This window comes from Mizuhopecten yessoensis, unplaced genomic scaffold (genome assembly GCF_002113885.1).
Source record: "Mizuhopecten yessoensis strain PY_sf001 unplaced genomic scaffold, ASM211388v2 scaffold2213, whole genome shotgun sequence".
NCBI lineage: Eukaryota > Metazoa > Mollusca > Bivalvia > Pectinida > Pectinidae > Mizuhopecten > Mizuhopecten yessoensis.
Window position 1 is genome coordinate 166,739 of NW_018404434.1, and position 13,295 is coordinate 180,033.

A 13,295-nucleotide genomic window follows, 5' to 3' on the forward strand; every position below is an offset into this window, starting at 1 on the left:
AAAAAATACCAAATATCGGCATGAAATACTCGGCCGTTAGTAGGTTAAAGTATACAGTGAAGTCTGCTTTTCCAATTAATATAATAAACACTAATTTCAATGTTATTTACCTAATCTTGTTCATTGATTTTTTGAGTATATACTTTAATGTATAAAAGAAAAAAAATGTAAAATGTAATGGTCCATGTACACCTAATATGTATCTGTGAGCGACCACTACCGACGCAGCTATAATGACCAGTGTGGTACATTACTACTGTACCACACTTGAATATACCATAAGAACCAACACATACTTATTCTCCTCTTTTGCTAAATTTGAATTCTGCCAGAAAACCTCATGAAAATATTTACGTTTTGAATTATAATTCAAACACGAAAGCGACATGTACGTAAATACATGTAGATCTCTCCTTGCAATAACCCAGCTTGTAAGTTTAGAGACGCGAATGAAACCACACATAAGAAGAAAAACTCACATTTCACATGTAGTACTTTGATATATGAATATTGTTAGACTTGCACAAGTTCCTCATACATTGATAACGGTCAATAGATAGCTGAAGATAGTGCAAAATATACATGTTTTGATATACAATGCTATCACAAGATAACATGAGTATCTTTGTCTAAACCATAAATATAAAATGAGAAAAAGAGTATAGACATGAAAAGACAAAATGTCCAAGTGTTGTAATGGGTACGGCAGATCAATTTGCAAATGACCACATTCAGATTTAAAACTGCATGTATTCATTCTTGTAAAACATAAATGGGAACAGCGATGAGCCGTGAGTATTATTAATATCTAATTTAAAAATATTATAAAGTTAACGCTGTCATTAGCAGAAGGAGCAACAGGAAACGAAAGGAAACGGGATATACGCATTTAATGAGGTGACGTTAGGTTTGGTTTGCTTTTATTTTATTTAACGTCTAAACAGCTCATGTCATTTAAGGACGTTCCTCCATGTGTGTTGAGTAAACGTGCACGTGTGTACATTGTATGTGTGCTGGAGTCAGGGTATGTTAGTGTACTTGCCTCCTTGTGATTAGCGGGAATGAAACAACATTCATTGTTGCATAATTCACGGTCGTTAGAAATGATCTGTAACCGGTGCATGATATACATGTCAGTGTACAAAATATGGCAAAACTTTTCTGGGTTTCTTCTCTGCTAAAGAAGAAATATTCACTGTTAATATTCAAAATGTTACATGTCGGTGGTTTTTTCATACAGTTTCATGAAATGTGTCATAATCAAACTCCAGCTTATCTGCCAAGCTTAGTCCATAATAAAATATCAAAAAGCCATAATCACAACACACTAATTCGTATCATTTACATTCAATTAACAGGAGAATCAAAACTTACAAAGACTAGTTTTTGAATTTCTCAATGCAAGTATTGAATGCATTACCTATAAATATTCGTAAAAGAATATTTATTCTTGAACATCCGTTTGTGATTGTTATTAAAAGATTACTTCAAAAAGATAAAGTAGTGGTCCCTTCATATTTCAATATTGAAAATAGAAACCTACAAATAATACATACAAGATTCAGGTTAAAATGTAGTAATTCGAAACAACACTCATATATGAGAAATGTAGAGGTGAGCCCATTATGAAGATGCGGACTTGTCAAATGTAGCTACCACATTTCATTAATATGTAATAATTTCTCTAGAAAAAGACTAATATAATCCATCCCTGATGTGAGGTATGTATAAGGTTATTCAAACCCAAGGGACAAATGATTGAGCAGTAGACCCGGGGTTTTGCCGAGGGTCTTTTGCTCAATATTTTATCCCGAGGGTTTGAATAACCTTATCCATACCTTATATCAGGGATGGATACTATTTCTTGCTTATTACCTAAAACCCGTAAAAACAGCTGCTCTTCTAGTAAAGTTGTAAACTGTCCGCACATTTCTCATATGCATATGAATCCTGGATGGCAACTGTTAGTGACGTCTATGACCCTGACTGACCCAAAAACGTCATAAAATGACGTCACGAACAAAAACGTGACCCCGAAAGGTCACTCTAATTCCTCCGCCAATCTGCGCGTGTAAGCCATCTAGACCCGTGGGTCGGATAGAATTTTCCAGCACTGCCGGAAATACGGATAGCTCGGTCTAGTATGCAAGAAAAAATACTTTATAATGCTTAAACATTAATCTTACTAAAAATAATTTACTGTGGGGAAGTACTGAGTATTAAATACAGAAGAACACAGATATTTTTTGTCATTTCAGTAAATGGTTTATAATTAGTTAATCCTTATTTGTTTACATGTCCATGTACGACACTTTTATTGTAGTTATTGAGGCTAGGTAGTCTAGCGGTAGAGCGCCGGGCTCGTGACTGAAGGGTTGCGGGTTCGGGTCACGTCACGACACTGTGCTGTATCTTTGAACAAGATACTTTACTCCGCTTGTTCCAGTCTACTCAGCTGTAAAAATATAACAACGGGTTATAAATTGTGAACCGTTTTGAGACGACCTACCAATTATGTTGTGATTAAGCGATATATAAGAACCTGGAATTGTTAATTATTATAATTCTTAATTCATCATTTATATATTGTATATTGTAATCGAAAATATTTTTTATTCTTTAATACATTATACCGAGAACCAAGCGCATCATAAGGAAATGTGTATGAGTGTTTGAGCATGTGCATGCGTACGTGTACGAGAGTGCCATCATCCGCCTGTCCTTCCATCCATCCAAGGATGTGTGAGTGCAAGTGTGCGTGCACTTCAATACCAAACGTAATGCACTGGTTCAATGTCAATTTTCAGCACTTGTAAATATGTTTTAATTAAGACATCAACTTATTCAAATTAAAAATTGTAGTTGAGGTGTCAACAGTCGCGAAGAATTATTTGCCTGTAAAATAAACACTTGGATGAGGAATTAATATAAGATGCAAGCCTGTTTTCCAATCCCTGTGTAATTATTTGTATGTAATTAAACATGTTTTAATATTAAATAAATACTGTTTAAACTGAGTCCCTGTGACAACTGTTATTAAGTGCATACAGAATATACGCCCCTATAACAGAATATTAAGCTTCTCGACTGGTTTAGATCATCTTACTAATCTAGCCGTTTGCTTGTTTTTTTAGATATATGCTCAGCATTTTGAGCTTCGTTTTGACGCATAAGGTCTAAAATAAAGTTCAAGTATCTGCAGGCCTTTCAACTTGAACTAACAAATACGTTTCTTGACAAAGAGACACGGACTGTAATGACCTTGCTCTATGTATAGGACGTCAACCCCCTTGAGCCAGACCAAACCATATTTGCACTTAAAGATAACTATGGCAAAAGTATTTCTATAGATAAAAAGTCAGAAGATTTCGGTAATCGTTCGACTCGCGGACAACTGTCATTTCTCAGTGGGTGTGATTTGCCCTTTCCCATAAACGTCACGTATCAATCTCTTTATAAACCGAACACAGCCTATTACTCGACCTATTCCACCTCTGGTTCTTTCATTGGTAAGTTCTTTAACTTTTGTAGTTAAGAGTTAGGAGTTTGACAAATCGTGTTTTGTTTCTTATAGATTATAATTTTGTTTGAGTTTTTGAGTTCAGAGTCCTCACTACAGCCAACGTCATTAAAGGACGGCCACCGAATGTTTAATGAACGCGGTAAGAGCTATGGTAGTGTCTTTATGCTCATTTGACCAATCCTTTTTTCATTGCTGAACAATACATCGCAGAAGAACCACTTCACTGTCTATTGAAACATAAAATTCAGTTTTGCCTTTTTGTCTTCAAACATCATATTATTACATGATTATTATATGGTTTTAGGTCGTGAATTTCTTCCCTGTAAATACGGACTAACGTCGAATTTTAGGAATGACTTACAAGGCAGTGTAGGAAATATGTAACTGTTTCAGAAGTGGCGGATTTCGCTCCAACATCTACAGTGTTTATGTTATATTTCAGTTGGTTTTTGTGTTTTAGTTTCCATTGTCTTTTCTTCGGACGTGCAGAGGAAAATTCGTGTATTTCTATTCTAGGCTTACCTTTGCGTCTATACGCGACATATTTGGTTCGATTTCATTCTTTCGCTTTGTCTATTGGTATAATTATATACTTAGCAGAGAGTCTGATGGTAGAGTCCACACTTCAAATTTCTATAATTTGCACAAAGTTTGAATTTTGTCTGTATAACTTCATGTTTACATGTAATTGTAATATTGTTGGTATGGTTCTAAGATGACCATAGAACGTACTTTTACAAATACTTGTGTTATTGATATCTTTTATGGGAATCTCTTAGTGTGGGTCTACACTTTTGCGCTTATGTTATTTTCGTAGAACTTAGTACGGGTTTAATGGATTAAAAACGTTAACAACAAATTGTGTGAGGTAATAGTGACAATTATTATTATTAAAATTACATGCATAAAGGCCCATCAACACTGGAGGAAGTTATTTGGATCAATGCGTAGACAACAAGTTACAATATGTAAAACCTGAAATTAATTAATAGTTTTCCAGTTAAAAGCTGAAAAGACGAAGTTGTCCTTGCCAATCTCTGAATGGGTCATTTACACATTGCTGTGAGATTAGCTCAACCACTTTTCTAACTGCCATTTCTAATATAAAGAACCATTTACCGTAAAACAGTTGTCATTAGACTGCAATGATCTCCAGCCAACACGAGAATTTTTATAATAATACATGTATAACAGTGGCGGATCCAGAGACCTATCTGGGGGGGTTTCCAAATTTCCTGGGGGGGTTTCCATGTTGGAAAAAATTGAGGGAAATGGTCAAAATATACGATTTTTAAAGAAAATTCTCAGGGTGGGGGGGTTTCCTGAAGCCCAAAAAACCCCTCTGGATCCGCCACTGTATAACAAATTTCATAACTAACCTTATTTCTAAACAGTAATTATATCTGTTGGTCTGTTCAAAAACATAAGTAAGCAAAGCCATTTTTTCTTTTCGATTTGACGTTAGTCTTACTTTTACGTTTGTTAGATGCCATTACCTTTTTAGCAGTTGTCTTTATTCTCGGATATGTTTGGTTTTATTTTGACTAACGTTCTATCAACAGATAAGGTCAGATTTGCAGGGGAAAATCTGTATACTTCGCCGCAGTTTAAGGTTCGTTTTTCCACCTGTCGTAATAAGGTTGAACACATCACGAGAGTGAGAGAAAATAAACAACATATTTAACTAAGCAATACTTTCTGAAGGGCGAAATTCAAATTGAGCGAAATTTATTCTGCTAGTGAAGGGCGTAAATTTGACTTGGCGAAAGTGTCCTAGTATACAATACTTTGTTCCACGCGTACTCGTACGTCTGTAAGTATGATTCCACAATTCTAATTTCTATGATTTGCACTTAATTGCGGGGTTGTCTGTGTACTTTGACGTTTTGTTGTAATGTTAATAATCTGATATCCAGGTTACCTGCGCGTCTATTTATATGATTCAACACTTACAGATGTGATTTATACGTCTTGGTGTAAATATCTGTATTTGTGCTCACGTTTTCTTGTGCATAATGTTATTGGTAAAGTTTTATGGTCATCGCCTTTTTGGTAATTTATGTTCAGCTATAATCGTACGTGATTTATATATATATATATTTACCACCTCTGTTTGTTGCGGACTGAGAAAGGAATATACCTGTTGTAACACACTGTATATTGCAAAGACAACTAAATTGAACACCCTGCAAAACAAGACATCCTTGTCTGTTCATGCATCAATCTTCATACGATCTTGGTTTTTATGGGGATATTGCAATTGAAACAAGCAAATACACATACATTGTATATTTGCGAGGTAGTTCAATATTTGTTATCAACATTTAAATGTGTAAACGGTTTTATTTTTCCACAGTACACTTTGCCGTCGTATACGCAAATCACAATGAAGTTGCCCGTTTTCCTTGTTATTGTCCTGCCACTGGCAATGTCCGCGCCGAATAAGGAAAGGGCTTTCTCACTCAACCCACTCCTTCAAAGCATTAGTAAGTAAACTCACGTGTTCGTTATTTTGTTTATTTGATTATATGGGATCTTTTCTTTTCTTTTTTTTACATCTTAACAACCGTTTGTCTGCCCAAGTGCCTGCTTGACAGTAACCCGTCGTTTCGCCTTTGTGTTGAACGTTCGCACAAGCTGATAAAGCAACGTGTTCTGTCTCCAGGCCGATACATACAAAGGTTCTTATAAATTGTTGTTGTTAATCCCTTCTTTATATGTAGCATTTTGGAAAAGCATCATTAATATTTTCTGAATTGATTTTTACTTTTTCTAATTTCTAATGAACTTAATTATACAAATGTGCTACAACATTTTCTGAATCAAAACTGTTGACCTTCACATCGTATGTTACACAACACGCTTCACACCACGTTGTTGACTTAAAGTGATTCATTGACTTTACATCGTGGCCGTACAAACAGGAAACATATCCCTATTCTGGAATAGGCTCTCCCTCCCACCATGCAGGATCTCCCAAAAAATAGTAGACATCATTTCAAATATAGTTTTGGAACACAACAGAAAACGTAAAAGTACAGTGATAATAGAGTTACAAAAACAGACACATAGTTGTAAAGCACACCACCTGCTCTACCCGGGCAATCCTTGGCCTCTCTAGCCGAGGCCTTCTCTGCTGAACAATCTCTCTAGAAACTCATACATCTGAACCTCAACTTCAAACTCCTAAATCTAGACTCCCTATCAAATTCGTCCCTAAGGCTAAGTACTTTTAACAATCTTTGTAACATTAACTTTTCATGAGCACGTAACAGCTATGTCATATGCATAATAAGGCACATGCAACGATTCAATTTAATTTATCCATATCAAAACTAGCTTTTGTTGTGTTCAGTTATACCCGCATTACTTTCCATAGTTCTCTAAGTTTATCTCTGTGACTGATTACCTATCTGTCAATGGTCGTACCTGTATGTTCTATATATCCCTGCAACAGTCTACATGTCAAGCAAGGCACATATATAACCCAATTATAGGATTTGACCTTAATTGAACCTTTGATCAAAATGCTGCTCTCTATTGATACAAAAGTACCTAACACTTTACGATGCAAAATTGTTAGTTTTTATATTTATTTTCATTTATTACCTAATTATCGGCCGATTTTGTTACATATATCGCTTCAAGCACAAACACATTTTAGGACACTTAACACTATAGAGCAAACAAATCCTCCTACCACTCGCTTAGTCAAGCATAGATATAGCTATCCTACCAGTGCAGGTTCGGGAAAAAGAATAGATTTGCAGTGCCCCACTGCATGATCACGAGATGCGACTTAGTATGGCCCCCCTGCAGAATCGGGGTTATTCTTCTATGTCTCCTATAAAAGTGACATGAAAGATACCAAAATTGATATGCTGCCCCAATTGTTACACTTTGAATTGTTTTCCTGTCTTCTTTCTTCTCTATCTACTTTCTGTTTCAGGCGGTGTCACCCAATCCTGAACTATCTCATGCACGACTGACATTAAATATGAAATCATTGTGCTTTTCAAGCTAGTTTCCGCAATGAACAATTGGTGTGAAATCGAATATGTCAGTCATTTGCTTTGTCAGTCCCTGTGGTATGTGAACATGTTATACCGAATAAAGCTCATACATTTGATCTTCTGTTTCAGTGAATATATTTCATGCAGATGAGATTAAGCTGCTAGTTACAGATCTGATTGATCAGCTCGGTTCTGATTCCAGAAAGTCACAATGTAGCGATGAATGTAACAAGCTTGTAGACACCCAAGTCGCTGCAGGCACCGTCAACACCATTACGCATGCAGCTTGTCCTATGGTGTGCACATCGTAAGTATACATGATTTTAAAGTCAACACTAGATCCGCGATTTCACCAACATACCGCTTCAAACACTTACACACGTACATTTCACTAACAGAGACACGTCATTAAATTATTTCGTATTGTTTGTTGCTGATAGACAGTTAAGGACATTAGGAAACATAAAACAATAATAATTACGTTTACAGAAGGAAAAAAATAGCTTGGACATGACAGGTTGAATATTAAATACACAGCAATATTAACAATTGATAATAGCATGATATTATATCTTTCTGCAACAATCAATTGAATGTAAAATCTGATATAAATGACAGAAACTGTACCAAATATATTTTTCTTAGATATAACACTCTATAATTTATTAATTCATAAGATGTTTGGCAGTCAATGGTCGGTCACAAATATGACAATAAGGTTGATTCACATTTTGTTAATTGTAAGCAAGTGTCATGTAGGTATGTCCTATGCTCGGTCTTGAGAGGACAACTTTCTCTCTGCTGTCATGAAGCATGAAACCACAATATGCTGAACTGAAAATAACTAAATTGTTTCTGCGGACCATTTACATTTTGATGAACACAATAGGAAGACTTGTCTAAAACTTCATTTTCATTTATTTCACAGGTTACAGGAGCTTGCTCACTTCATGCATATTCCACACCCTTCGCCTAGCAGTGCTACAACCTATTAGAAAGGCTGGTGATGTAGACCTGATAAAGTTTGTTTTATCTTCTAAAAGATAAATAAATAAACAGATTACCTAAATTAAACTGTTGTACCTCATTTATCACTTTCATTTGCAATATCAGAAATTCAAACAAAAACAGACGTTCACATAACGAATGATTTTAACTTGAAGTTAAAGATTAAAATGTTTAATAAGAGCCTCGCTCTCGGGCACCGAATGCGCCCAAGCGAAGCTCTTTAATGGTAACACATGCGTGCGTAAACATAGTTGCTTCCCCTTTCTACACCTTGCCTTTAATTGTTTATGTCTGAAAGAAGAAGTCCAGTGGGGAAACGGGAAGTGTATCCTTGAAGCAAAGACAATTGTGTTTCAACCCATACATGAACATCGTCATATAGTAAAAACAATACCCATGTTTTATTACTTATTTATTTCGGGAAAAACTAATATACATTCTGAGTGAAAACAATCTATCACATAAATTGTGATACTAGCAGGCATGAAACGTCGTTCAGAGATTATCCTACTATGACGTCACAAGCACGTCACACTCCAATGGCCTTCATCGGTTATTTCCGAAAGGATGAAAAATAACTGGGAAATCTTGGAATTGATAGCCGTTGCATTTATCTCTTTGTCGATGCTTCACGACTTTTAATTTCTGTTTTTGCCACAGTCACAAAAAGTAAATATACTGAAGATCCTTTTTGTCATCAACCGAGTTCTGTTAAAAAATTTACCGGGAGATATTTTCAAAAAGAAACGCATTAAACCAATAGATCAACATGTACATTTATTTTTCATCGTCTAAAATTTCATCGATTTCGATTTGTTGTGTATATGAACGAAATAATTGACACTTTTAAAAGTCTGGTTATAGTCTTTACATACTTTATGTATGCATCAACACTCATAAAAGAAACAATGGATAATTCATTTATGTCGAAATCAACAATAATTGTCAAGACAACGAACCCGAGTTCAACGCCATTATTCAGCAACGTATCACTTTTTCACAACGCATGCCGATTTATAACAAGTTATACAGACATAAACTGTTTAATTTTATTTGACATCATTACCTGGCAAACCTCAGTGACAGTTACAAAACTTGAAATTCAATCCGGTGTTTCAGGATAGAACAGGAATTCTAAATATCGATATAAAGACAATTTCAGTGACATCAAAGTCTTACAATGTTTTCTTTTTTTAATTTCATTTTTTTAACTAACATCTCTATACATTTACTTTTATAGACTTATCGTCAAATATGTAATATGTACTTTTTTCTATAGCAATTAAAAAACAGTTTTTCCCCAACTTAATTCAATCATTCTTTTTGTGACCTGACGGAAGCACGCAGAGGATTTAATTCTTAATGTGGGAGGAAGCCGGAGTATCCGGATAAAACCCGCGTGGTCGGGCAGGTAACTGGGATTGAATCCGGCCATGTTGATGAAGACGAGCGCGCTATCCACTGCGCCACCCGACCCATCATATACGTTACGGACAAGAACAAATATCTGATTTAGCAGCTTTGGAAATGGCGTCATCGATGCAAAAATTATATTGCGAATACATTTTTAGCAATCATCAACGATACAAATAATTTATATAAGGGAGACCGGGGCAAGTTTGGCCACTCCTGATATTATTTTTGTTTTTTAGCTAATATTTACAACTTTAAAGATCTTAGCACTTTAGTTGGCTGGGCATTCACACGAAAAAATGGCGAAGAAAACTCTAATTTAAGATTACAAACAGGAGAAATGACTTTTGAGAGGGTAGAAAGAAAATCATGATATCGCTTCTAGTTATCCAAGTCAAGCACTCACAACCATATTGCTGTACGAATGTTGAAATTTTAATTTGGGCCCGGACAGTTTCGGTCAATGATACCGTGGCAAGTTCGGCCCATGTAACACATAAAAAGTCGTAGCATTGGCGGAAAATCTGACGTTGCAAGCTTTATAACGTCATAATAAAGCTGATTCCAATGGGGCCGAATTTACCCAAATGCCTGTCCGAACTTATCCCATGGCGGGGCTCGATCGACTATCGATCATCCGACAGGGAAAATTAAATAAAGTTCAAATCCGGACGTGCTGCCAGTATTCAAAAACGGAATTTAAAAAAGGTCCGAGTTTGCCCTGATCTCCCCTATTGTTATGTCGGTCTTAATCTCATTAGAGTTTATGTTTTATTGTTATCCGTCGACTAGCCGACTTTAAATGATTTTTATCTTACCTCATTCTGAAAGCAGTATTATCTCATTCTGTATCAGTAAATATCAGAGATCAACAAAAGCTTCGCTCTTTTAAGGCTTTGCCTTTTCATAGTATATGCGAACGGAACAATCGCAAACAGGTTGGTTGTAATACATGTGCAGAAAACTTTCAAAAAAGATGACTGAAAAAAAGGTTAAATATTGAGGGATGTATAATACATGTAGGATATTTATTGTTAATATGCAATACTAAATTAACATGATCAATTATGCAATTTCAATGCGTAATCTTTTTAAAAAAATGGTTCTTTTGTTCAGATATTTATCTTTCAAAGAGACGAAGGGGGCTGTTTCTCGTTATGGATGTAGAATGTTCCTAGGTGTCTAAGCACGGTCACTTGTTGGCCAATTTTTTATCAGTTCTTTTAAGCAACAGCAACCGGTCCGACTAACTACTGGATCGCTCTTCCCCTCCGCACTAAAAATCAAATAAGCAAAAAACACTATTATTGATTATTGAATAATACTCACCGTTTATGGAAGACTTTTATAAAATGTGAATTGAATATATTGATTTGTTAAAAAATGGAAACTGTATCGATAGTTTTGTTTTATTTTCACAAACTATATTTTTGTTAGGTAAAAATCACGAGACAACTTTCCGTGGGCTATTCCATGGACTGTTCTACCTCTTAAGCAAACACCGCCAAATTCGAATTTAGAAATGTAATCCATTCTATGTTATGGTCCTAAAACACGGAACAGGATTGCAGACAATTTATCATAACGCGCGTTATTCATTTTGTATTTAATCCAGTTCCGTGTTAAAGGTCAGTAACACGTAACAGAATGCTTCTTAATGCTTCAATTTCAATAAATTTTATTGTCAAAGGACAAATGGATTGGGCAGCAGGCATAGCCTATTTAAGCCCTTTCCAAACATATTAACAGACAGTGGTACAAGCATAGACATAGAACACATACAAACACATATAAACAAGTTGGTATTATCAAATTAATAATCAAATTAGGGGAAACAACTACTAATACTCATTTTTATTATAATTGAATCTAATGGTTTGAATTCTAACCTTTTATTTTGATATTGAAAAGACATAAAATATATACCGGTATATACATATTATGAAGAGAAAAGAAAAATAGTTTGTTGATGGAGCTGCATGTATAAACATTTGATGGGATTAAATTACCGCACCCAACAGATACAGGCCAAAAAGTCCATTGTATCACACAAGGCCATCCACTGATGAGTTTGGAAATTCAATCCCATCAAATAGTTTAATTTATGCATATTAAACACAGGTTAGATATATAATTAACATGTTGTAAAGCTTTATATTCTAATTTATGTAGTTGTTTCCCAATATTTTTTAATAAAATAGTATAACTGGTATTCTGAACCCCAGCCCCCCTCACTAACACTTGCTTAAATAGTTTCATTCACCATGTACGTCAGTGGTAAAATACACAGACACACACATATTACTAGCTAAGTACACAGACCCGGAATGCCTGTGTAACGCTAGGTTTTATGACAGGACATGCTATTTAGGTTATATTTAATTCGTTTAATATTGTCACCTTGTCAGAAAAATACTACAAAAAATACCAAATATCGGCATAAAAGCTCGACCGTTAGAAGGTTAAAGTATACAGTGAAGTCTGCGTTTCCGATTGATATAATAAACACTAATTTCAATATTATTTACCTCATCTTGTCCATTGATTGATTGAATATAGACTTAAATGTATCAAAGAAAAAAATGTAAAATTTAATGGTCCATGTACACCTAATATGTATCGGTGAGCGAAAAAAGGATTGGAGACATGAAAAGACAAAATGTCCAAGTGTTGTAATGGGTACGGCAGATCAATTTCAAATGACCATATTCAGATTTAAAACTGCATGTAATCATTCTTGTAAAACATAAAAACGGGAACAACGATGAGCCGAGATTATTATTTATATCAAACTTAAGAATATTATGAAATTATTGCTGTCATTACCCCAGGAGCAACATGAAACGAAAGGAAACGTGGTATAAGCATATTATGAGGTGAACTTTGGTTGGGTTTGCTTTTATTTTATCTAACGTCTACACAGCTCAGGTCATTTAAGGACGTACCTCCATGTGTGTTGTGTAAACGTGCTCGTGTGTACATTGTATGAGTGCCGGAGTCAGGGTATGTTAGTGTACTTGCCTCCATGTGATAGCGTAATGTATCACAACTTATCTGCCAAGCTTAGTCCATAATAAAAATATCAGAAAGCCATAGTCACAACACAATAATTCGTATCATTTACGTTAAATTAACAGTAGAACCCAAACTTACAAAGACTAAATTTTGAATTTCTCATTAATTAATGAATGCATTACCGATAGATAATCGTGAAAGTATATTTATTCTTGAAAATCCGTCTGTAAATGTTATTTAAAGATTTCTTCAAAAAGTTAAAGTAGTGGTCCCTTCATATTTCAATATTAGAAATAGAAACCTACCAATACTACATACAAGAT

The 13,295-nt window shown here is 35.0% G+C and overlaps 1 protein-coding gene across 1 annotated transcript; it reads left to right on the plus strand.

The window, feature by feature from the left end:
* The first annotated feature begins 3,494 nt into the window (after nt 1–3,494).
* Nucleotides 3,495–8,610, plus strand: LOC110445322. The gene is made up of 5 exons (XM_021489868.1): nt 3,495–3,509; nt 5,086–5,135; nt 5,880–6,009; nt 7,666–7,843; nt 8,465–8,610. The coding sequence occupies exons 3-5, from the start codon at nt 5,910–5,912 to the stop codon at nt 8,529–8,531; spliced, it is 345 nt and encodes a 114-aa protein (XP_021345543.1). The 5' UTR covers nt 3,495–3,509; nt 5,086–5,135; nt 5,880–5,909; the 3' UTR covers nt 8,532–8,610.
* Nucleotides 8,611–13,295: the final 4,685 nt, after the last annotated feature.